Source organism: Gasterosteus aculeatus, chromosome Y (genome assembly GCF_964276395.1).
Source record: "Gasterosteus aculeatus chromosome Y, fGasAcu3.hap1.1, whole genome shotgun sequence".
In the NCBI taxonomy this organism is placed as follows: Eukaryota; Metazoa; Chordata; class Actinopteri; order Perciformes; family Gasterosteidae; genus Gasterosteus; species Gasterosteus aculeatus.
In genome coordinates, this window is record NC_135709.1 from 1,850,713 (window position 1) to 1,875,750 (window position 25,038).

At 44.3% G+C, this 25,038-nt stretch overlaps 3 protein-coding genes across 12 annotated transcripts in view; all 3 read right to left on the minus strand.

Annotated features, from left to right (window-relative positions):
* The window catches only part of LOC144382965 (protein NDRG4), a 28,681-nt gene extending 22,769 nt beyond the window's left edge, over positions 1–5,912 (minus strand). For 4 of the 10 annotated variants that reach the window (XM_078097147.1, XM_078097146.1, XM_078097145.1 and 1 more), the window contains exon 1: positions 5,596–5,726. The gene's annotated coding sequence lies outside the window, so the exon portion shown is untranslated. Of the gene's footprint in view, positions 1–5,595 lie in introns of all 10 variants that reach the window. The other 6 variants (XM_078097144.1, XM_078097142.1, XM_078097153.1 and 3 more) reach the window with 5 other exon arrangements.
* Positions 5,913–17,403: 11,491 nt separating this feature from the next.
* LOC144390773 (DNA replication complex GINS protein PSF3-like) lies at positions 17,404–20,574 on the minus strand. The gene is made up of 3 exons (XM_078097163.1): positions 20,242–20,574; positions 18,866–19,099; positions 17,404–17,829 (listed from the first exon to the last, which is right to left on the minus strand). Exons 1-3 carry the CDS (start codon positions 20,410–20,412, stop codon positions 17,599–17,601), a joined length of 636 nt encoding a protein of 211 aa, XP_077953289.1. The 5' UTR covers positions 20,413–20,574; the 3' UTR covers positions 17,404–17,598.
* Positions 20,575–22,808: 2,234 nt separating this feature from the next.
* LOC120809151 (E3 ubiquitin-protein ligase znrf1) overlaps positions 22,809–25,038 on the minus strand; it is a 35,112-nt gene continuing 32,882 nt past the window's right edge. The window contains exons 4-5 of the mRNA XM_078097162.1: positions 24,237–24,328; positions 22,809–24,046 (exon numbers count right to left, since the gene is read on the minus strand). Coding sequence (XP_077953288.1) covers positions 24,271–24,328 — 58 coding nt within the window. The 3' untranslated portion in view covers positions 22,809–24,046; positions 24,237–24,270. The remainder of the gene's footprint in view (positions 24,047–24,236; positions 24,329–25,038) is intronic.

Consider the following 25,038-nt stretch of genomic DNA (forward strand, 5'->3'; position numbering starts at 1 on the left):
GATGATCCATAATCAATATTTTCATGCAGGGATGAGTGGAACATGCAGTTCTCTTCAGGGTGACTCAGAAAATCACACAGGCTGTCATTTCAAAAGTGTGACGAAAGGACGTACTGTGATGCGTCATTTATTCTGGTAACAGTGCTGAGGGTGCCAATGATAAACCAATGAGGGTGTGATTTAAATTGAAATCCCCAAATCTGATCTTTTTATTGTCAAAGAACTTAAAACCTGCTAGATAGTGTCAGTAGTTTGGTCCAATGCACAGTGACAACGGACGGCCTTGGAAACACGTTGGCTGAGGGGCGATCAAAGGAAACTGAACATTGGATCTAAAAGGTCATTTGAGATCAACATAGTTATTGGTCGTGTTGTACTTTATCAATTATAGAACAGATCTGAATCAGTGCAGCATCTTTTTTAACCAAATGAAGCCAAATGTAAATACACAACCAGTTCGTCAAGCTCCTGAAGTTTGCGGATGACACCACCCTCATTGGACTGATCTCTGGTGGGGACGAGTCCGCCTACAGGTGGGAGTCTGACCATCTGGTGTCCTGGTGCAGTCAGAACAACCTGGAGCTCAACGCTCTGAAGACAGTGGAGATGGTTGTGGATTTCAGGAAGAACAGAGCCCCACCCTCCCCCATCACCCTGTGTGACTCTATTGTGGACTCCTTCCGTTTCCTGGGCTCCATCATCACCCAGGACCTCAAGTGGGAGCTGAACATCAGCTCCATCACCACGAAGGCTCAGCAGAGGTTGTTCTTCCTGAGGCAGCTGAAGAAATTCAACCTGCCAAAGACGATGATGGTGCACTTCTACACGGCCTTCATGGAGTCCATCCTCTGCTCCTCCATCACCGTCTGGTACGCTGCAGCCACAGCCAAGGACAAGGGCAGGCTGCAGCGTGTCCTCCGCTCTGCAGAGAGGGTGATCGGCTGCAATCTGCCGTCCCTGCAGGACTTGTTCGCTTCCAGGTCTCTGAAGCAGCTAAAAAGATGGTAGCCGACCCCTCTCACCCCGGACAAAACCTGTTTGTGCCCCTTCCATCTGGCAGGAGGCTGAGGTCCATCAGGACTAAGACCTCCCGCCACAACAACAGTTTCTTCCCGTCGGCAGTCGGGCTCATCAACAGAGCCGGTCCCCCACTGACTGACTACAACACTCCACCGGTAACTTTCTTTCTCACTGCACTCGTCACTTTCTGTTCGCTGGTCTGTACTTTTAACTTTAATTTGTATTCCTTTATTTTAAACTAACCCATAGCCTTACATTGTATTTTATTCCTCTTGCACTGTCTCGTCCATTGTCGTACTGTCTGCTGTTACGCAACAACCGCCAAGTCAAATTCTTTGTATGTCTGACATATTATGGCATTAAATGTTTCCTGATTCCTGACAACTGCGTCCTCTCGCTCTCATGTCTATGTAAGGCTTGACTGGTGAGCAAGGTGACTTAACTTCTGCATTTGACGTTCTGTGAATATCAACTCATAATGGTTAATAATGCCAATATTGACAAACGCATATGTCAGAGTGCTGATCCAATTCTTGAACAAAAAACATTTTACAAAACCCCCCCACCAAGGTCCTCTTACTGGCTTATTCAGTCAATACAGTTCACTCTGTTGTCATGGAGATCAAATCGAGTATGGGACTTTGGAGATATGATAAGTGGCGGTGAAATATGAATACTCTAGTGTGAAAACACTAATGGTCCCATATTTTTTGTCGAGACTTAACCTTTCCCATTCTGTGGCTGTTTTTGGGGCCTCTGCGGCAAAAATGGCGTACCCATGATAAAAAGGGTAATTCATCTGGAACAACTTGGTCTAATCTGAATTAGTTTGCTGTCAGGACAAAGGGGAACAGCTGTAAATGTGTTCTGATGTGTAAATAGCAGTATATAAATATCCAAATATCCAATAAATAACACTCGTCTAAGTCACGGCTCAGTGGGTGGACAGTATTTGTTTTTACTTTTACTTTGATAGAGTAAAGTCTTGTAATACAGGCCTCTCGGAATGTGCTGAAGTCATGCGCTTTCTGGCTCAGCCCCTCACGTACGTACGTTTGCAGACGCAGCGTTATCGGCGCCACGGCCGACCCGCAGAAAGCGCATGCTGTGATACTCCAGTTCACTTCAACGGGTGTTTTGAAGTTGACGGTGCGTCAGGGCTTGACCCCTAACTGCATCCCGCACAGGGGTTAATTAAAGATACAGTTGAATTGGCTCGTGTACGCATGATACAAAATAAAGAGTCTGTGCCTACATGTTAATAAATGTGTTTGCTGATGTATTTTTTATTAACTGCACTGATTGGTTTCCTTTGCCTTAAGATTGCAATATTACTTTTAGCTAAAAGTTCAGGACCATTTGAATTGAATTTAAAATGACCGGAAAATGTTCTTCTCCGAGCCTGAAATACATCAGAGGCGAAGCAGATCTTTCATTCAAATGAAATAAGAAGATTACCACATCTATCGGCATTTTATACGTTAAGGCTTTTACTGTCGAGCGCAGCAGGTTGCCAGGCAACAGCAGCGGCAGAGAGAAAGCTCACGACGCAGGGAATTGTGAGGATGCCTTTATGAAACAAAAACCCGTTTATTTATAGAATATATGACAAAATAAAACGATTTTTTCAAAATGATTCGACCCATTCAATTGGCCCCGTAAGCCAGACCGTTGCATTTCACGGGCCTCTCGGTTCAGACCCGGCCCAGGTCCACTGTAAAGGCCGGATCCTCATGAGGATCCAGGCCACCAAGTGAGGCCGAGCTACAGTGTGTCAGCGGGAATAAGTTGGCACCAAATGCTGCACAGGGTATCTTCCAACTCACTGATTCCCAGCATCTGTTCCAGTATGTTACAATTTAGAAATGATTTCTGAATAAATATTAGCCAGAATACAGATGGACTACCCATCCTGTCTGTCTGTTCAACAACTACACAATGAGGTCTCAATCTGAAGTCTGAACAGGTAAAACAGAGGACCGACTGAATGACACAATGGAACGCATGGACGGAAGATGCCAATGATGTCTCCGCACAGGCCGGATACGTAGGTAGAGTGGTTCAACGGGGCCTACGTACACGGTCTGCAGGAGGCTCTGTGGAACCGTGCAGCCGGCCTTGGGAGGGAAGTTCCAAAACAAGCCAGGCCCCTTCTAGAAGTGGGTATAAAAATACAAGAAACAATGTCTACTGTATTGGTGTTGGTGCAAATGCTGGAATGAGATGCACAGCATTATGTGAGGAGACTCCATGCAGTAAACTATACAGAGCACAGAGAACGTATGATTGGGCAGGAGATGGATAGAATACTGTGGAAATGTGCCGGGGAGAGAAAAGGGAAGTTGACATTAAATTGAAGGTTGGAGTGTGTGATTGATGGTGATCTAGTTTCCAGATCTTATAAATCAATGACAAATCCAGTGTGAGGTCTTAAAAGCTGCGTTTACTTACTGTTATAGTGGCCAAAAGGAAGCACAACCACACAGATTGAAATTCACATAAATAATGCAATGGTCCAGTTTCCTGATACCCAACAAAGCAGAGATCTAACACAAGCATTTAGCGAAGAGGAAACAAAATCAGCATCCAAAACACGCAGATACCAACTTTGTTTTTTTCCAGTGCCCCACTTTCACTGCCAGCCTTCATTGAAAATACAACTAGGTGGTGGGGGGGGAGGACTCCAGGGAGCATAAAGAGTTGCTTCAAAACAGAGGAAGTAAAATGCACATAAAATCTCACAAGTATTTATCAGCAACTACATTAATCATAAAAAATATTTTGTTCAATAAAACATGTTAAACTAAAATAATATATGCTGCATTTATTTAACAAAAAGAAAATTTGGAATTGTACCGCTTGAAGTCGGCTTTAACCTGAAAGTTAAACAAACCCCTCCAACCCTGAACTAGAATGACGTCTATTAGCGCTTCTGTCTTGGTTGTCTCATTGAATTAGTCTTATATACAGTCCTTTCCACCTCCTATCAGTTGTACTGATTGTCTGCTCAATTCAGTGATGCCAACGATAGCTAACCTGGCTGGAGAAGACCTCATTAGGTGTTCCAACTAGTAGTACTCAAACACATTTGAGTCTGAGGTGACAGCATATCCAGGAATATACACCATATACCACATCCCTCCTCCAATGTATGAGCTAAATCAACAGTCATAACAGTAGCAGCCTATTGCTCTTCTTTAATCTATTTATAGACCCCAAGTTGAGAAGCAGAACCGCTCCCAAATACGCCTCTTCGGTGGCTGTCTTCAGCTAAAAAAAGGCCAATAGGTTTCATAACGTCAAAACAGAAGAGGTGGGCAAATTCCCTAAAGCAGGAGGTACTGCAGGGGGGTCGCCCCTTCAGACTCGTATTTAATCGTATTTATTGTCTTTAAATACACGTTAACGTGAATCCAACATATTGTAGCGGACGGATAAGTTGATGGAGAAGACGCCGCCTTTCGGTCCCACGGCAGCTCTCTCACGCTGGGCACCGGTTCACTCACAGCTCCTTTCATGGAAATACGACAGCAAAGGCACCAGCCAATCAGATCGCGTTATGCTCACGTCTAAAGAGCGGTAAGTTCAAAAATAAAAGATGGCGGACCAAACTCCGTGGAATAGGGGGTCCCTGATCCATCTCGCCATCAGTTTGGGGGACCTTGGTCTGAAAAACGCTGAAGACCTCTGCCCACAAAGGATTCAGAGGCTTTTAGGAACCTTAAACCTGCACTGTTTGTACCAGAAGACGGCAAATCCAGATGCAAATGATGCCAAATAAAGAAGCACGCTCTTACTGCTCAGGGCTATCGACACCAATTCAAATTGGCCCCCTTTTTTATGCGAATGAGTCTCATTGCAGTCCGATTCACAAAGCTCAGCGCCGATATCCGGAAACTGTTGCAGTTGAATTATTTCGGTCTTCAGACAGCTGTTGGTAGCTAAAGCACATTTAAACAGAACTGCATTCAGATGCCAAACTTTGTGGGTGTGTTAATGCTATAAAGTCCTGCATTTAGATAAGTGAGCTAGCGGTTGCAACAAAACACCTAATCTCTCTGCCGATAGGAGACGCATTTGGTTTATTAATAGTATTTTTTTTTAAACCTATAAGCACTTATTTTTTAAATCGTTTAGTTAAAATAGTTATTTTAGTTTATTTTTAATAATGAAGGCCGATACGGGACACCGCCGGCACAAAACTGGACCAAATTCAACTTGAACGACTTCCAGTCAATGAACTGTAGATTCAGCATTTATAAGCCAAACTATATATTCTATACGTGCCTCGGAGTGCGCAAGGTCGTGTTGATAGACTGCAGCGTAAACGGCATACTTAGTCCCACACACGTTGTGCCAAAACTCTCATCCCTCATTTTTACCACCCACCACCTCCAGACACTAAACCACTACGGCACATTAGAGCTGGCTCCAAGTTCCTTAGATGGGATTCCGCTTGTGTCATCTTCACAAAGAGTCAGCCTTCATCTTTGAACGTACGTGGAAACCCTGTTTCAGACGCCTTCTCATCCAGAAACTGAAATCGCGCCGCAGACAGATCAAGCTTTACTGTACCTGTGGAGGAGAGACCTTTTCCACGCTGGGGTTTCGCTCTTCTCGGCGCTCCGTGTCCGTGTGACGGTGCTTCGGGCTGCTGAGGGTTGGATCCACTAAACCAAATGAGAGAGAGAGTGAGAGTGAGAGAGAGAGAGAGAGAGAGCGTCTCTGTCCTTCTCTACCTCCCTCCCCTTGCCGGTGATAAACAGAGAGCACGTGGTTTCGCCAATGATGCAGCGCCAAGTCAAAGAGTGGCAACGGGAGGGAGGAAGGAAGGAAGAAAGGAAAGTCGAGGAGTGCAGACGGGGTGGAACGAGTGGAAGGAGATTTGTACTGGGACACTGCGGCTGGCAAAAGCTACCACACACCAACACCAACGACCCGCGGGAAACCAGGCCGGACTTTGTTGTCTGGTTGAAGCTACCTTCAAAAACACACGCCATGTTTAGGCAACCGGGACACGATGTGCACATTGATCACGCGGCTCAGCAGTCCACAACAGAACTTCAGACCATTTAAATATAATATGGCATGTTTATAAGAGGGGGTGTTCTAGGCCTGTACAAAGCTCAGAGAATATCTTCCTTCCAACTCGGTCCACTTTACCCGCAGATGATTGGTTGAGTTTTTCAGCAGCGCTGAATTGCCAAAATAAATGCAGATCCACCAAGATCTCTTATTGACGTATTTGAAACCGATCAGATGGGTCCACGGAAGCCTGCGCAGGATCGAGGTCAGGTGGAGGGTAGGTCTCTAAACACACTGTCCCACACACAGTGTTTTCTTTTTGTGTGTTTTTTTCGTTGTGTAGTCATTTACTAAACTCAACAAAGTTGTTCTTTTGGTATTTTCTTTTCAGAAATATATTTTTCAATCATAATAATCTTTTACAGATGTTGTGGATTTGTCTCTCTGTCGATTTACAAGGTTGACTTGTGAACACAATGTTTCTAGGGAAATATAACAGAGTTTAGATGCGTGGGAAGGCGATTTATCAGAAGACGATGGTGTTGTCAGATGAGACCAGCGGGCCGAGCTGCGATAGAAGAACATACACGGCGTCTTGACCTCAGCAGAGAAGGCGAATGGCTAGCATCATGTACCACTGGAAGCAGTCATCAAGGCAATTTTATTTCAATAGCACATTTCAACAAGGCTGGTGACTTCTTGATGACTTCACAGTAAGTTCACACACATAAATGAACTGAATGCAGTTTCTTAAAACACATTTTGAAGTTATGAAACATTCGGAGCTGTGCTGCCTGTGTGAATTTGTCTCTTTTTGAAATTCCTGTCCAAGAATGCCCTCATTTCTTAACAAAAGTCTTCTTTATGTTGCTTGTTTGTCTGTCGTTGTTTGGTTTTTTTTAATCTTTTCTTCCTTTAACCCTTAGACGAGGTTTCTTTTGCTAGCAGTTTTTTTTTTTTTTTTAGACGTGGGATGAGGCTGTTTCACACCTTTCATAGCACTTATTCTTAATCCGCTGTTCCCGACCCTTGCATGGCTTTTTACCCCGTCCCCCTTTTAGCACTTATTTATATTATTTATTTACAGTAATAATACTTTGTGTATTTTATGCCTGTTTATAATTTTATGATATGTATATATATATATATATATATATATATATATATATATATAATATAATATATATGATATATTATATATATAATTATTTTTTTTGTCGTCACTCGTCACTTGTTCGTTAGTATATATATATATATATTATATATGTAATATATATATATATAATAATATATTATATATATGTCTATGTCACCCCACTAGGGATTTCCCCGGTATGCCCTTATAATATATTATATATATTATATATATGTCTATGTCGCCCACCAGGGATTTCCCCGGTATGCCCTTTGGCCAGCCCGCCCCTGGAAAAGCCCACATGCAAATAGGAAAACATGAATGAAGAGTACCATCCTAAAAACGTTTTAACATCATGATCAAATTGACATGCTAGAGCTTTTTGGCCTTCAAGGAATTGAGAAAAACAACCTTATTGTTATTTTCAATGGAGCCATCTCACAAAGCCCCCCCCCGCCCTGCCTCGTCCGTGTCTCTTTCCGTTGGACAGCGTGACCTACTTACAGAAGCACACCAGTCTGACTGACTCGACCGCAGCGAGAGAGTTTTCCAAAACACGCTCTGCTATTCAATATGTCTTGATCAAGCGGCATTTAAAAACCACTCTGTGGTTGCATCTAATGAAAGGCATTAGGTTCAAATAGATGTATGACTCAACCATTAGATGAGTACATGCTGTGCCATGTTATTGAATATTTAATCTGATTCAGAAAGAATGATTTAAGGCTGATCTGTTTTACATTGACACACACTTAAACATTCTGTGCAGAAAGTACACAGCATCAACTTGAAGCTTGCAAAGTGATTATCAACTATGGCGACAACGTGGCCAAAGGCATTCCACCCTCAGGTTGTCTGACCATCTGTCCAATCCTCCAGGTCTTCTAAACTCTCAGGAACGCTTCATTATGACTACTTCTCGTTTTGGCAAGATCCCCCTGTCTAACGGTTGTGGCACAGATGATTGGATTAGTGGTCAGGGTCAGATAGAACCTGGAAACATCAGGCAAGCATGGACACCTGGCCAGTCCAATCGGGGCAGGGACGCACTGTTTGATGTTCACTGGACCTGATGGCCGCACTCCATTCATTGGCGGACGTGCTCCTCGCTGACATTGGGAGTGACATAGCTGCCGGCCCGTTTGTTGCTGTGGAGGTGGACGAGTTGACTGAATGGACAATTGAAGCCCTCTGTTGTTGTACGTTATGTATGTGGAGGTAAAGTAAAAGAAGCTTTTCTTATATAGCTAACATACAGCTAAATGGGACGGGTGTTACGGTCATATTTACTGTGGGAATACATCGAGAGAAATTGAGTCATTTCTCATGGACTTCCATACAATCAGACCTGTTTTTGAACCAGAGGAGTCGCTCCCTGCTGGTCAGAATGAACGCTCGAAGACACCAGCATCAACTTCACATTGCAGAATTGGGGGATACCTCCTTCCAAGCGTCCGAGTTAACAAATAGCACTATCAAAAATGTAAGTCATTGCTGGTGGTTCTATGGAGCAGAGCCAGTGGGTTATTGGCGTGGCCAACCTTGCGCTATATTTGACCAGTCTGCGTTTGAGGGGGCGGGACAGCGAAGGGTGAATTGGATACTGTGGTGCCACGGTGATTCTGCTCAGAATAGAAACACTCGCTGCATAATATCTCAGCAGTGGAGGACACCAATGAATTGGCTGACATAAATGTGAATAAACTAACAAAATAGAATGGAATCGTCAATTACGATTGAAAGAAATATTTGGAGACTACCAGGCCGCCTGCCCCTCTCTGTAGTGACTTAAGGCTGCATTCAAATAACCAAAGGGGATCTTCCGCAGGGTAGTGTGGCAATTAAATGGCTCATTCGTGTGATGTGTGTCATGTTGAGTTTCAGTTTCATTTCTAAAAAAGCCAAATCTGTCATCTGTTTGACTTGTTTTTCCAGGGCTTTGAATAAACACCGAAAAGTCAGTTGTCGGTGTACAGTTTGTATATGGAAACGTCACAGTGCTTAGTGTATGTGGTGTCGCTCTGGGACAGGGAATATGAGGCTGGGAGGGGGAGATTACAGACTACACCACTGGATATATGCAATACCAGGGAAATACCTGGCGCGCCAACAGGGTCGGCCTGGTCCAATAATGATGCGATCTGTATTCACATTCATGGTTTCCATCTAATCTCCGGAGGCGGGGCTGCCCAGCGGGAGGTCGCAGGGAGACATGCAAGGGACATTGTATTGACTCATCATATTTTTGTCAGTTATTATTTATTTATACGTTTATATACGTTTTTAATTAATACGTTTTAATTTTGGAGAAAAATATGTCTGGAGTAAGGTAGATCAAAATATTTTAAAATCTGACTTATTTGAGAAACCGTGGACTGGTGACACAACGGTAAGTAGTAGCGGTGACCAACAACAGAGCGGCCGTAAAACAAGTCGATATGAAGAAAACAACGAGCCTCTCATCTATCAGGGGTGCCCAATAGGTTGATTGCGATCAACCCGTCAATCTATTGGGCACCCCTGATATAGTGCATACTAATTCTACAATGATCAGTATCATTTTATTCTTTGATTTATTACAAAAATGATGCAATTTCTTTGTAATCATCCAAAATAATGTTAAGTGGATGGGTATTTTTCCAAACAGGCCACGTATAGCAATAGAAAGAGCAAGCCTTGGAATCCTCTCAGCATTTTATCATGAACACAAATGGTTTTGCAACAAATACCAAATGTCAGAGGCCCTTAAAGTAGACAAAAGCCAGAGGCAGCATTAGTCTTGTATGTCAGCTTGCTGGTCGCTTGCCCTCCGTCTGCCCTTTTGCTTTGGCTGAATCTTTGGCTGAGACGCCACACAGCACGCAGAGAAACAAGTAGTGAAAGGCCAGTAATAGATTTGCCTGCAGAAAAATCCATCTGGAATTCATATTTTTACCTTAATGGGCTCAATGTAGGGGCTTAATTCTTTTGTGAATGCATCCATCATTTTGTGACAAATAATTTTTGTATGATTATGAGAATCATTGCTGTATTGATCAAGTTCAAGACTGAGCCCACTGATCTTTTTGGAAGGCGCTGTTAACCTTGTTGCAAAGATGTTAAATCAAGTCAAGTCTGAGGAGGAAATACACCGGAGTGCATGTCGCCTTTTGGCAAAATTCGCCGTTTTTGATCCCAAATAAGTCATTTGTGTGATTCATGTATATCAGCAATAAAACAAATTGGAGGACCTCCAAGTAATGCGAACGCAAGCTGTCATGAATATCTCATGTCAGACAGCTGGCTGACTGACGCCTCGCAAATCACATCAAACCATTTTTGCTGGTTACAATAATAAGTGTCTATTGCTCAGTAACTTTAAAAAAAATCGTAGCCAGAAAACCACTTTAGCTGCAATTTAAATCAGCTAACCAATAAAAAGCAGGCACGGGTGATGTTTAATTGCGTCACATTAAAAAAAAATCCTAAAATAAATAATGGGAAATACCTGGGCGGGAATGGACCAGCTGGGTGACAAAGAGAGTCAACTTTATGGGAATCCCACAGGAAATTGGACTGTACCAACTGTGATCCCTTAGAGGGAACATTGGGAAATGTGATGTCCTGATCAAGGTAATTTTGTCTAATACAATTATTTGTGCATTAACTAAAGTTTATCCATGGCTATACATTTAGTTAAATGTATTGTGTGCGTTCCAGGTTTTGTGTTGTTACTGCCGGTACAAATATTATATATATATGTATTGTTTTTTTCTCCCTATTTTTGCTTTCATGGTGCTGGACACCTCTTATAAATTCTGTGTATTCTTTTGTCTTAAAGGTTCCCGGGGAAGTGAGTTGTGAGTTGAAGGTACCCCGGGAAAGGGGATGTTGAATTTTGTCCTCTCATTTAGAGAGGCTAAAGCACCATTATGTCCTTTTATTTGATATACTGGAGTTTTCCCATAATGTTTTTTTTATCCTCTGACGCTGGTTCACTTTTGATCTTTAAAAAAAAAGATTTAATAAAAACTCATTCAACCATATGTGCTTTTTCACTGTGGTTTTATGTTGGATCAGCAAGACTAAATAGCTTCTATACATACGATAGAATATACAAATGATATATAATCAAAGTGTCTACACATTTCAGTGATGACAAACAATGAGAAAGCAAAAGGCAATGAGCTCGACCCAGTGTGTGAGGGATGGCACAAACAACAGCTCGTCGCTGCCTCACCTCGCCAGTTGCCTCTCTGTTTGAACAGGACATGCTCCAATTCAGCGATTTTGATTATAAAAATGCTTGATTGTAATCATACAAAAATTACATTTAAAGCACAGATCAGTAGATGCATATTAATATTTATTTTATTTTGTCATATGTTTTATTACCTTTCATAATGACGCACTAAAACGTACTGTTAAACTAACTTGACACGGTTAACTTGTCAAGTTAGTTTTTTCTTTTAGCTAGCCAAGTTTTTTAATGCCTGTTTATACCTGTACTGTTTTATAATAGACTCTAACAGCAATGTGAAGGGAGAAGAATATGTGTTCCCACTCTGTTTTTCAAAAGAATTGACAAACCAGGCCATGCCTGATGCAGCCTCTGCTGCAAAGAGATCTATTATTCTACCAAGGGCTCCCGGGCCCTTTTGGCACACTGTAAAAGGTAGTTGCTATTATGACCACACGTAGCATATTAACAACTCAGGGCCGGTCACAGCAGGGACCATCAATGCTGCAGCACTGAGCAGATGAGGGAACGCGTGAAGGTGCCAGTACCACTCTTTAGAGCAGGGGTCTCAAACTCAAATCAGCTGCGGGCCAGATGCAGCCCACTTCAACCGAACGCGGGCCAGACTAGCGTCCGAACAGCATGGTCGACGGGGGGTGGGGTACGCCAAAGTCGGTACCCCACCCCCCGCGGCGGTCTGCCACACCGGAGTTTGAGACCCCTGTAATAAAGAGTGGAAGCTTTATTAAAACATTGATGTGTTATACTATGATAATAAATGCTTGTATAAACACAACTCACCTGTATCCTCTGCTGAAGCTGGTCAGTGGAGGGGGGGGTGTCCTCCTGCCCCACGGCCCTCTCCTCCCCCTCAGGTTCCTGGTTCAGGGGTTGGTAGTAATATCCTCCATCGTTCTCCTCTTCCTCTCCATCCAGCTCCATCTCGGACCCCACCTCCCCCTCCTCCTCCTCCTCCTCCCCCCCACTCCACGCAGGCAGCATAGCTCCATCGGCTGGGCGCTCGCTCCCCCCCAGCTCATCCTCAGAGTTTGGTAAGACTCGCTCCGGTCCCATCGCTGAGCTCAACACTTCCATCCACAGACACACTGAGAGACAGACAGTTTGTCAACAACAATAACACAACTTAACACTCACTTTCAAAAGCAGTCATTGAACCCCACCCTGGGGGATCGGTCCGAATGAGACTACAACACTAGTCCTCCTTTAACTCAGCGGGGGAGACCTAAGGTCATGTGACCGTGGAATTCCTTTATAGCCAAACGTGAAGTTACGTGAATCGAAGCTGCGTAGTAATGGACGGAGACGCTCGTCGGTGACGTCAGATGCTTCATGTGTTGTTAGTGTGAGTCGTAAAGGAAAACTTTATTAAACGAGCGATGCTAACGGTTAGTCACATGATCACCTGCGCGAAAGAGGGCAGGAAACTGAATTTCACCCTCCTGCTCTCTGCACCTCGGCCGACACACACGACCCGCCCCCCATGTCAGTCACATGCATGCCACGTTCACTGGACAAGCACACAGTAGGAAACCAGAACATCATAACATGTCCCACACAGCAGCTGACAATGGGGTTACAGTATAAAACTTGCGGGCCGCACTAACATTACACTTTCATATTAAGGATGGGGCCACAAAATATCGTCCCGAGGGCCGCAATTGGCCCGCGGGCCGCGAGTTTGAGACCCCTGCTTTAGAGGAAGCAAATGCAGAAGTGAGTGTTGGTTAGCCAGTATGTGCTAGTTGTTATCATAGATCATTCAAGTAGCAAGCCTAGATAAGCAGACAAGGGAATCTCAAAGAATGTTTGTTTTTATAAATATAAATATCTAAATTATTTACATGTGTTTTGGATATACTACTACTATAAATACTTTTTTTTTAGGCACTGGTTCTTGGAACCATTGCAGAACATTCCATCCCCCTATCTGTAGCTCCTGTCATCGTTGAGCTTGCCCAGACACTGGCTCGGGATAAACCAGCTTTGACGGGCATAAAGCTGTCCTGGACTGCCGCCTCGTACAAGATGGTCCAGGGCCTGGGGCACACCTTCTCAGAGAGGACGTCTGACAGCTCAGGTCAACACCATTCTCAATTAACTTAGATAAGAGCACATCAAACTCCACTAAGAAGGTGTTATTCTAGTATGCTACCTCAGTATGTGGTAGTCGAACACCTTTGCTCCATTGAAGTCCTAAAGGGGACTGCTCAATATTTGGAAAAGGCCTTGGTGACCTTTTTCAATTACCATAAAATACCTTTTGCCAATGTTAGAAATAGAGGTTGGTATCCTGACATGAATCTTTGGTCAGTTTCCATGTGTCTGTTGGACTGATTCCAATACCATGGAAATATGATTCAAGCAACAGAATAAAATGGCATGGCTGAATAAACGGCAAAGTTGATGAAACCTTGTTGCTCCAGTCGAACATTAAATCCACTACAGCCAACATGATCAGTATGTTATGTTGGACTCCTGTAATGTAATGCGTGGGAGCAAGTCTGGGCTGGAGACCAGAATCAGAGGGACACACTGCCAGAACCTCTTGGATGTTGATGGAGATTCTTGCCAACACATCCATAATGCGGCCAAACAGTTTGCTGCCCCCTTTGGCCACCACCTCGAGCAGCTCTTCACTGACCTTCACACAGACCACCAGTGGGCTTCAGACCAGTTGATATATCTGCTGGAGATTTGTGAGTTTCTGGCCATTCAGGGAACGGAGCCACAACAGTTCGTGGCACATCAGTGGCTTTCGGCTTATAATGTGGGGGATCAGCACTTGTTGCCTGCACACACAGAAGCTCATGGGGATGGAGTTCAGGGACAAAATGCTGCCTCTCAGGGAGCTTTATGTTGAACCGGTGGCTGAAAATGCAAGTCATCTGATTGTGATCCAGTTTCTCGGTGCATACAGTGCATCCGGAAAGTATTCACAGCGCTTCACTTTTTCCACATTTTGTTATGTTACAACCTTGTTCCAAAATGGATTAAATTCATTATTTTCCTCAACATACTACACACAACAACCCATAACGACAAAGTGAAACAGATTTTTTGCAAATCTGTTAAAAATAAAGAACAAAAACATAACATGTTCATAAGTATTCACAGCCTTTGCCATGACACTCAAAATATAGCTCGGGTGCTTCCTGTTTCCACTGATCATCCTTGAGATGTTTCTACAACTTGATTGGAGTCCACCTGTGCTAAATTCAGTTGATTGGACGTGATCACGGTATCACAGTGCATATCAGAGCATAAACCAAGCCATGAAGTCCAAGGAATTATCTGTAGACCTCGGAGACAGAATTGTATCGAGGCACAGATCTGGGGAAGGGTACAGAAAGATTTCTGCAGCATCGAAAGTCCCAATGAGCACAGTGGCCTCCATCATCCGGAAATGGAAGAAGTTTGGAACCACCAGGACTCTTCCTAGAGTTGGCCGCCCAGCCAGACTGAGCGATCGGGGGAGAAGGGCCTTAGTCAGGGAGGTGACCAGGAACCCGATGGTCACTCTGACAAAGCTCCAGCGTTGTTCTATGAAGAGAGGAGAACCTTCCAGAAGGACAACCATCTCTGCAGCACTCCACACATCAGGCCTGTTTGGTAGAGGCCAGACGGAAGCCACTCCTCAGTAAAAAGCACATGACAGCCCGTCTGGAGTTTGCAAAAAAGCACCTGAAGGACTCTCAGACCATGAGAAACAAAATTCTCTGGTCTGATGAAACAAAGATTGAACTCTTTGGCCTGAATGCCAAGCGTCATGTCTGGAGGAAACCAGGCACTGGTCATCACCTGGCCAATACCATCCCTACAGTGAAGCATGGTGGTGGCAGCATCATGCCGTGGGGATGTTCTTCAGCGGGAGGAACTGGGAGACGAGTCAGGATTGAGGGAAAGATGAATGCAGCAATGTACAAAGACATCCTGAATGAAAATATGCTCCAAAGCGCTCTGGACCTCAGACTGGGGCGACGGTTCATCTTCCAACAGAACAACGACCCGAAGCACACAGCAAGGATGAAAAAGGAGTGGCTTCGGCACAACTCTGTGAATGTCCTCGAGTGGCCCTGACTTGAACCCAATTTAACATCTCTGAAGAGATCTGAAAATGGCTGTGCACCGACGCTCCCCATCCAACCTGATGGAACTTGAGAGGTTCTGCAAAGAAGAATGGAAGAAACAGGTGTGCCACGCTTGTGGAATCACACCCAAGAAGACTTGAGGCTGTAATTGCTGCAAAAGGTGCTTCAACAAAGTATTGAGCAAAGGCTGTGAATACTTATGTACATGTGATGTTTTAGTTCTTTATTTTTAACAGATTTGCGAAAATTTGCAAAAAGCAGTTTTCACTTTGTCGTTATGGGTTGTTGTGTGTAGAATGTTGAGGAAAATAATGAATTTAATCCATTTTGGAATAAGGCTGTAACATAACAAAATGTGGAAAAAGTGAAGCGCTGTGAATACTTTCCAGACGCACTGTACATATCAACAGCAGCCTGCATGCAGAAAAAGCTGCCAATGAACAACAACCTTTCCCTTGTTCAGAAAAGGATCAAAAACAAGTTAAATGGGCTTGTGAAAGTTGAAAACCATCCAAGCTAAAGGGCCGCAGCTTATTTGTGTTTTACTTATATATATATATATATATATATGATGTGAACACACCATCCAAAGGGATTTGTCACATCCTGGAAAGAGAGCCTTTGAACGGTTAAGTACATAAATCTATTGAAAGTCGTCTTTGAAGTAAAGTGAAAAATGTTTGTTGTAGGGTGACTGGTCAACTTCTTGCAGCATTTGTAAAAACTGGATAGTTTTGTGGATCATATTGGATTAAACTACAACTGAAAGAAATGTCGGGTCAAAGGATCGTGACGTCTTTGTGGATGCGTTCCTCTGTTAGGACAATCCCATACCAGGATCAATAGTTAAAACCCAGCGGCACGGTCAATATTATATCACCAGTATCTCACTAGCCTTTAACACTCCAGCGAGGACTGGGCCATGATCACTGACGCATGATGCTGTGTCACCTTAATGCCAGTTCACCAAATCAATCCATATGTGAAAAATAACAGCAGCCGGCTGATTATTTTCCTGTGTTGGTTTAACACCAGTTCAAACGTTGGGACTGTGTTAGTTATATTTAACAAAGTGACTTTGGTCGACCTCGACAGCATATGTTCTGCCCTTGTGTATGACGATGCACATGGAATCAGAATAAAGAAATTTGGGGGGGGGGGCTGAAGTCAATCCAAGCTAACATCAGGCGAGAGAAGATATACAATCGCATAAAGAAAGGGAATGAAAAAAGCATTCCAAACTGCTTTTAACTGCATTTCTTTTCAGGCATTACATGTGTTGCAATTGTACAGGAAGTGTTGACGGGCAGGAAAGAAGATATTGGGTGGGTGGGGGGGGGGGTGTGGTTTGTGGAGGTACGGGGATTTCTGTCCCCGTCTCTGCCAATCCCTGAGCGTTATGCTTTTGGACAAAATAGTGGAATTACTCCAATATAAACATTGGACTTGTAAATACCGGGAGTCCTATGTGGTTTAACCATGTGGAGACTAGTTAATGGAAAGTATGTATTGAGTTGATGTGCCATTACTATCATTTCAGAAAGAAATAGCAAACCATGAGAGGCTGCTTGATGGGAAATGCATCCTAGAAGCGGTCTTGACGGATAGTATCCTCGACATGCTTCTCACTGACATGAGGCCTCCGTTTATGGCTGAACCCTGGTTATACTCTTCCCTCCAGAACCCACGAGAAAATAACAAGAAACGTTCAAGGATGTGAAGACTGCAATAAACACCAACTGCTGGGTTGAGGCATCCAAGCGTGATAAAGTTGTTTTTTTAAAGCTTTTGCGACTCGGATATCTGCTTTAAGAAGATGTAGTAGTATAATAGTTACACGTTAAAATCCTCCTGTCAGCAATCTGTATGACGGACCAAAGAGAGGCAGGATACCGTTTGATTTGTAAAGCAACATATTTACTTTATACAATTCAACTCCTGAGTTGTGAACGTGCATCAACAGTTCAACAAGCAGAGGGATCACGAAGACGCTGCATGTGTGGATACGGGAGACGTGGACGTGGCATAATAAATAAAACCCCGTCCCACTGCGGGGGGGTCCGGCTCTGAGGACGACACTGAAAGTGGGCTCAGGGCGGCACGTCGGCCATCTTCCTCTTGCGGTAGTTGAGGACCAGGCTGGAGGCGGTGAGCTGCGAGGCCCGTCCCTTCTCCCAGCTCTGGAAGCCGTTGAGGCCGCTCTGCCCCGACGTGAACAGGAACTTCTCCAAGCAGTCCAGGCGCTCCACCAGCGCAGACGTGTCCTCGTTGTAGGCGTTCTGGGACGAGTCCATGTTCCGTCTGAAGCGGCCGATGAACGTCTGGGGAGGACGGAGCCAACAGTTTGCAACCAATGGCGCGGGAGCACAAACTAACCATAACATGACTTTCAGCTTTAGTTACTCTCCCAGGGTTATTATACAAAGAAAACTCACCTTAGGCTGTAAATAAGTGTTTAAAAAAAAAGAAAAAATCTAATTCAGAGATTTCATCTCTACCTGAGAGTACAAACTTTGGCACCTGGTCTTTTTAGGCCTGATGAAAGGAAGTTACCTCATTTGGAATGACCTGTCAATCAGGTCACCGCCGCTCCCCTAAAGCACAGATCAGAAGTACAGACCTTGATGTTTTGGTCTTTACAGTGGGTGTGTAACGCCGTGGAGAAGCACTTCATCCCTCTACCTCTGTTTGAACATCAGACACAGAGGTCGGATAGAATCTGCCCGGTAACAGCAGACAGTAAGCCAAGTGCTCTGATCCGATTGCACCCTCTAGCTGTAATGTATCGTTTCTCAGAAAGCATCTAGCCAGCGACATATGTTACACAAAAAGGTATTTATTTAAATTTAAGAAAGAAAAAAAAAACATCCAGAAAACTGTTTTGGGTTTATATGCATCTCTCACGAAAAACACCAGCCAACAATCACACTGTGTAGTAGAAAATATCCTAACGAACATGAGACAGTGATTCTGCAAAAAAAAGTTCCCAAGTGACACATTTTACTTTACAGGTAGCCAAACTTAGAGGAATAGGGCAACATTTAGGAAATTAAATCTGTGATTGGGGGCTTAGAGAAGCAAAGTCACTAAGATCACTACAAATCCTCGAGGAGCTACTTTTTTTTTTCTGGTTCCGCATCCCAGAGGTCATAGTCCGTTTAATAAATCATTCTTCATGACACGTTATGCCGCACCAAGGGTCCCTGTCTCATTTAAATAATGATTTTCTTCCAGTGAAGAAGGCTGTATTATGAATGTTCACGACAGTACTGAGTACAAGATTTGAGATGCAGCAGCGCGGCACCTTTTCTGTGCCATCTTCCGTGTTTTAGGTTAATTCTGGTGTGTGTCGCTCACCTGCAGCAGCGTCTGGGCGATCTCCGGGTTCTCTGGGCTGTCGAAGTGCAGCATCTGGGAGCCCAGGCCGTAGTAGTAGGGCCCCATCTTGTGCAGGTCCACCACGTTGGGGTCGGCGTTGAACACGGTCCTCCAGCCCTCCCTGTACACCTTGGGGAGCTCCACCGACAGCACCCTCCTCTTCCTCTCGTACAGGCCCTTGGACAGCCACAGAGGGAGCTCCATCTTGGTGCCCTGAGGCGGACGGTGCAAGGGTCCGTGGTTCACAGGGGTGCAACCACAGCCAAAACATTTCAGAACAATCATTTTGCGTCACCCTTCTGGGCCTGGAGTATGTTACGTCACGTGACCTCACTGAAGCGGACTGGCGGTCCCATTACTCGTTTCCACAAGATGAGGAGTTACTTACTAACCCTAACTTACTAACCCGAGTCCATCCTCTGCTCCTCCATCACCGTCTGGTACGCTGCAGCCACAGCCAAGGACAAGGGCAGGCTGCAGCGTGTCATCCGCTCTGCAGAGAGGGTGATCGGCTGCAATCTGCCGTCCCTGCAGGACTTGTTCGCTTCCAGGTCTCTGAAGCGTGCTAAAAAGATGGTAGCCGACCCCTCTCACCCCGGACAAAAACTGTTTGTGTCCCTTCCATCTGGCAGGAGGCTGAGGTCCATCAGGACTACGACCTCCCGCCACACCAACAGTTTCTTCCCGTCGGCAGTCGGGCTCATCAACAGAGCCGGTCCCCCACTGACTGACCATAACATTCCACCGGTCACTCTCCTTCACACTGCACACGTCACTTTAACTGCAATTCATCACTTTGTCGTCACTCGTCACTTTGTTACTTGTTCGTTAGTGCACTTTATGCTTAATATTTTTCTTTTTAACTTAATATTTTTAACTTTATTCCCTTGTTTTATACTAACCCATAGCCATATTCTACTAACCCATTGCATTAGCATTTCATTTTACTTTATTTTATTACTTGTGCACTGTTGTCTTGTCTGTCTACTGTCGCGCACTAACCGCCAAGACAAATTCCTTGTATGTTTGGCATATTTTGGCTAATAAATGTTTCCTGATTCACGTTGCATTTATTACAAGCCGTTAATTCGGGATAATACAGTACAGGTTACGTCTGGGAAGGTAATAGACAAACCGGATTAAAAATGGACTTTGTATCTGTATTAATTCATATTTAACCGCCGTAGATTTAAGAGTAACTTAAATATATCCAATGGGTTTTGACGTGACGTCTTTCTCCTCACAACAAAAAGGGACTTGCCTGAAATCTTTTTAGTTGCATCTCAGGAAAACGGTCATCTCTAAATAAATAAATACACTGGCAAGTTTTCTAAACCGTCGGTACCTGTACGAACCTGCGGGATGTCCTGCGCGTCGGTCGCCTTCTCCAGGTAGCCCAGCCGGGGGAAGGCGCACTCCGTGCGGATCGGGAGCCGCTCGTGAGAGAGCAGAATGTCGTCGAGAGACAGGAAGTTCTCCTGCATTCCCACCCCGGGCTGTACGGGCAGATAGGACTGCGTGTCCATCTTTATGGCCGAACGAGGTCAAAGGCAGCGTTTACCGACATATATTTACTGAAACATCGCGCAGATAATCTCTTCTTCTGTGTTGACGACGCTTCCTCGTTCCTCTTTTGGCGCCGCGATCCGGCGGCCAATCAGAGCGCTTTGTTTGGCAGAACAGAGCAGTAGATATGGATCCATCCAGACCAGAGCAATAGATATGGATCCATCCACGAGACGCAGGTGCACTTGATCGTGTGTTTTATGACTGTAAAAGTTGCTTGTTGTTGGAATGCTGCCTGGAATCTTTACGTCATCATCTTCTTCTTCTATTACCATCATATTTTCAGCTTTCGAAACCGTTATAAATATTAAAGTACTCAGCTCTTTCAGGAGAGGGGGGTCTATGACTTTACAGCTTTCTCCCTCGTATGCTTGAATTTATATAAATCAAATTCATAAACCTTTTTTTGCCATGTTTTTTCCAATGGAGTTTATTTTCAAATCCTCTTAAACTTCGCCAATCTTTCAGCTACTGACACCATTTGAACCTTAAAATGTTGACAAAAGTCTAAACTATTTAATAGAATGATTTCTTTATAATCACTGATTATGTTTTATTAGTTATTTGCCTCTCTCTGCACTCTGAGCAGCTCGTTAATGATCGCCGGCGCGCTGTTACCGTGGCAACTCAGACACGCTGCACCTCTGGTCCGTATTAGCAGATTTCTGCAGTCTGACCTGATGTTGCACAGGACGTTTCAGAACCCGCTAGTGGTGATTGTGGCGCTGGTTACCTGAAAGGTTGGTGGTTTGAGCCCCAGCTGTTCCATGTTCACCCGGCTCCACTGATTGTTTCCACCTGTGTGTGTGTGTGTGTGTGTGTGTGTGTGTATATTTCATCTTGTCCCATGTCAGAGAACCAGCGCCCACCATCAAGCTTTACCATGTTTTTTTTGTACCTCGTCCAGACTCTCCTTCGTTTTTTCAGCCTAGTGTTTATTTTCTAGATCCTTTTGTTCTTAAATTTAGCTTAGGGCCTTTTTTCGTCTATCAAGAGTGATTTTCAGTTGCTGCCTTTTATTGTTAATACATTTCGAACATCGTCTCCGGAGATGTGGATTTGGGTTCAGGGCCGTTGTCTGGTCGTGACGATTTGTCTCTGGCTGCAGATCATTCCCGGCTCTTGTGTGTAGAATGACACCATGTCACACTACTATAACAAAAGGTACTAGTACAGTAATATGCAACTATGAATTAAACCAGTAGAGGTCAGAAGATTACCGTTACAACTTCAAAGTCCTAAGAATGTCCATCAGCAAGCTGTTTGAGCACAATAACAATACAGATGAGACACGTGCATGCTACATGCTTCTCGTTTTTTCTAATGGGCCGCACTGATGACATTGATCATTTAACCCATTTTATAATATTGCGTTTTGAACCCTCTATCTTTAAGGACTTGAACATGGAGCAAAGAGAAGGCATCATAACACCATGTGCTTTAAAAGGTGTGATGTTATGATAAAAAACAAAAATGTGATTGAAAGAGTTCACATCACACGAGGAACCGAGAGGCAGCTATTTGAAGGAATGTATGAAATCAGATTCTCTGAGGCAAAGTCATGAAGCTTGCTGATGTGCAGCCAGAGAGCGATGACAACAATCTGTCACTCCAGACCCCCGACACGCTTCTTTCGTTGACCGGCTGAAATTTTGTTGTTGGGGCTTTTATTCTGAAATCGCCACTGTATTCGCCGACTTTAATATCCTTTAAAAAAAGGTATAGGATGTATGAGCTTAAATGGTAAAGTCCCAACGTATCACATCGGAGGCAGTTTGCCTGTCGGCTTCAGAAGGTGAGTTTTTATGAAGTAGATTCAAGTAAAATCAATACTTATCATCAAGGTACTTTCAGGCGAAATCAGTCAATGAAGACTTAAAGGGAAACATTGTTTCAACTGGAGAGGAGAGCTTGAAAACATCTGGTCCTTTTTGATTTTTTTAGCAGCAACTTTTAAATTCTCCGTCAATATTAGATCAAAAACTGTCAAGTTGTTTTTAGTTTAGTTAAAAAAAAAAAAACATCCACTTACAAAGAAACCTGAAGTGCAAAACTGCTGACTCATGAACTTCAAAAATATTGTGGAATAATCCCCCGAGGGATTCCTCTACTTTTACTAAAAGGAACATCCGGAGAATCGTTTGAAGTAAACTTGCAGGTGAAAAGAATCTTGTGACAAAAGGCCTTTTCCTGTCAGACGGCATTCTGTGAAATATTAAAAAAACGACTAACGGGCATTGGATTACTCGCGGCCTCGGAGAAAGAGGATCCGTCACGTCCAGACTCACCTGCCGCGGCGCGCCCCGTTACCTGCCGACGCACGCACACACCTCAAACTTAAGAAAATAAGAGCCCGTCATCTAGCACAATTTATTCCACCATTTGTTTACAGTAGCTTTGTAAATGCAGTTTGCTCATACGTTGATTTTGTAGAAGTCTTCGTACATCGGCTCTCTGAAGAGTGGGTGACACCTCACGTGATTGGAATATTAAACAAATATTGTTAAATACGAACAAATGAATAAATAATCCCCGTCAGGTGGATCCATAGTCGGGCTCCTGTCCTTTTTTTTTTTTCCTTCCGGGTCCGAGTGGCTCGCGTCTCCAGTCACAGTCAGCCAGACCTACGCTAGGCGCGAGGGGGGGGGGTAGCGACCAAGAGGCGCCTTCGGAATCACACACCCACACACACACACACACACACACACACAATCAGTCGTACGCGTGAAGACGCACACTCACAGCGACAATGACTCATCACAAATGTGGCAGATCTAGAAAAGAAAAGGGCCGAGAGAGCGAAGCCTCTCTGTGGCTGTAAACATCAGCAAAGTAAAGGGAGGACTGCCGGCCGCACGCAGGGAACATGGACACCTACACTGTAAACATTTCAATACACTGACACACACACACACACACACACACACACACACACACACACACACACACGGCACTGTCCCAGTCAGTCACGCTGTATCTCTCACACACACACACACACACGTTACACAAAAGGAGCGTAATCTACACTGCTGGGCGCGTCCTCCCTCCCTCCCGACCAGGACCGAGCGTGCTCAGACCGCTCGGTCCTCCATCTTCAGGACGCCGCCCCAAACATCCAGCCGACCCCCCCCCAGTTAGTTCCTCATCCCTCCATCTCCCCCCCCCCCCGCCTGCTCAGCTGTGCGCAAACCAGATCTAAGAATGATTCAGGGACTTTTGGATTTTCCTCCCCATCCTTCGCCGCCGTCCTCCTTTCCTCTGTGGTTTCCTTCGTCTCCCCCTCCTGCCCCCCCCTCCTCCCCCTCCCGGGGGTTGGACACGGATCACAGACGGGTCACAGACGCGAGGTGGAAGGCGAGCTGCTGCGTTGGGATGAAGGGCTGTTAGCCTGCGGCTAATGTAGCGCTGTTAGCCTGGAGCAGATGTGACACCAGGGGCCTGGGGAGGGGCCCCTTTTAGTGGATTTTAGGGATTCATGATCTCGGTTAGGGGGATGGATTCCGGCGGGATAAGCATGAGTTGGGCGCTTTGATGGGTTCATCAGATTTGGTGACGTCTGTGTCCAGACGTCCACGGCAGGATCCCCGACTTGTCCTGTAATTAGAGACATACAGATAATGTGCACCTGTGGTTCATCGGGCAACATATTATTATGCTTGACCTAGAAAAAGGGTGCATCGATTCAACAGTATCCGTTTATTACATCGCCGTATAAACGTTAGAGGTGATTCCCGTTTGTCACCACGAGTGATTTGGGGACGTCTAGCTGAAATGTGTGTCTCACCTTGAACAGCATTCAGAGGGCGCCCGCTGATCGCTCAGTCGGAGGGGTGCTCGGGGCAGGACCGGTTGATCTCGAACCACGAGTCTATGCAGCTGTAGAGACATGAGTCATGAGACAACCACTGCCGTCGTGGAGGGGTTCAGCGCCACAGAGGCCCGAAAACATACAAACGCGGCGTTTACTGTCCTCTCTCCGTTGTTACTGTTGTTTGGATCGGAGAAGATCCTTCACTCAATTGAAAAAAGCTATTTAAAGGAAAAGTAAAAATGACAATTTGAAAGTATTCCATTGAAAATATTGCTGGTTATATAAGAAAAGAGATTTTTTTTTTATAACATACAGATTTTTAAATGACAAACATATTGTATACGGTGTAGCAGTATTCTGTAGTGTAGCGAGGAGCTGATTTTACGACTATATTATCACGTTAACAGGTTTTATGTTTAACAATACTACGGTTGACCGTATGCGTTATTTGAATGAAAAATATTTTCGGTATTGCTGTCTAATAAATGTACAAAATAAAAGTAATTGTATGTATGAAATCCAATGTGTTTCACTTGCAACATCACATTGATAGTCTACATTTATATATGTAAAAAAACATATTTTTTAAATGTGAAGCAAAATATAAAAATACTCATATAGTCAAGAAATGTTCAGTAGGCGAATGATAACGGCTTTAGAAGCGAAACAAGGTGACCTTTTACAAAGTCAATTAATTAGCGACTTTACCTGTCAGGTGAGCTGAAAAACGACATTTTCCTGTGCGGTGTGAAAGAAATGACGTCTACCAGATTTC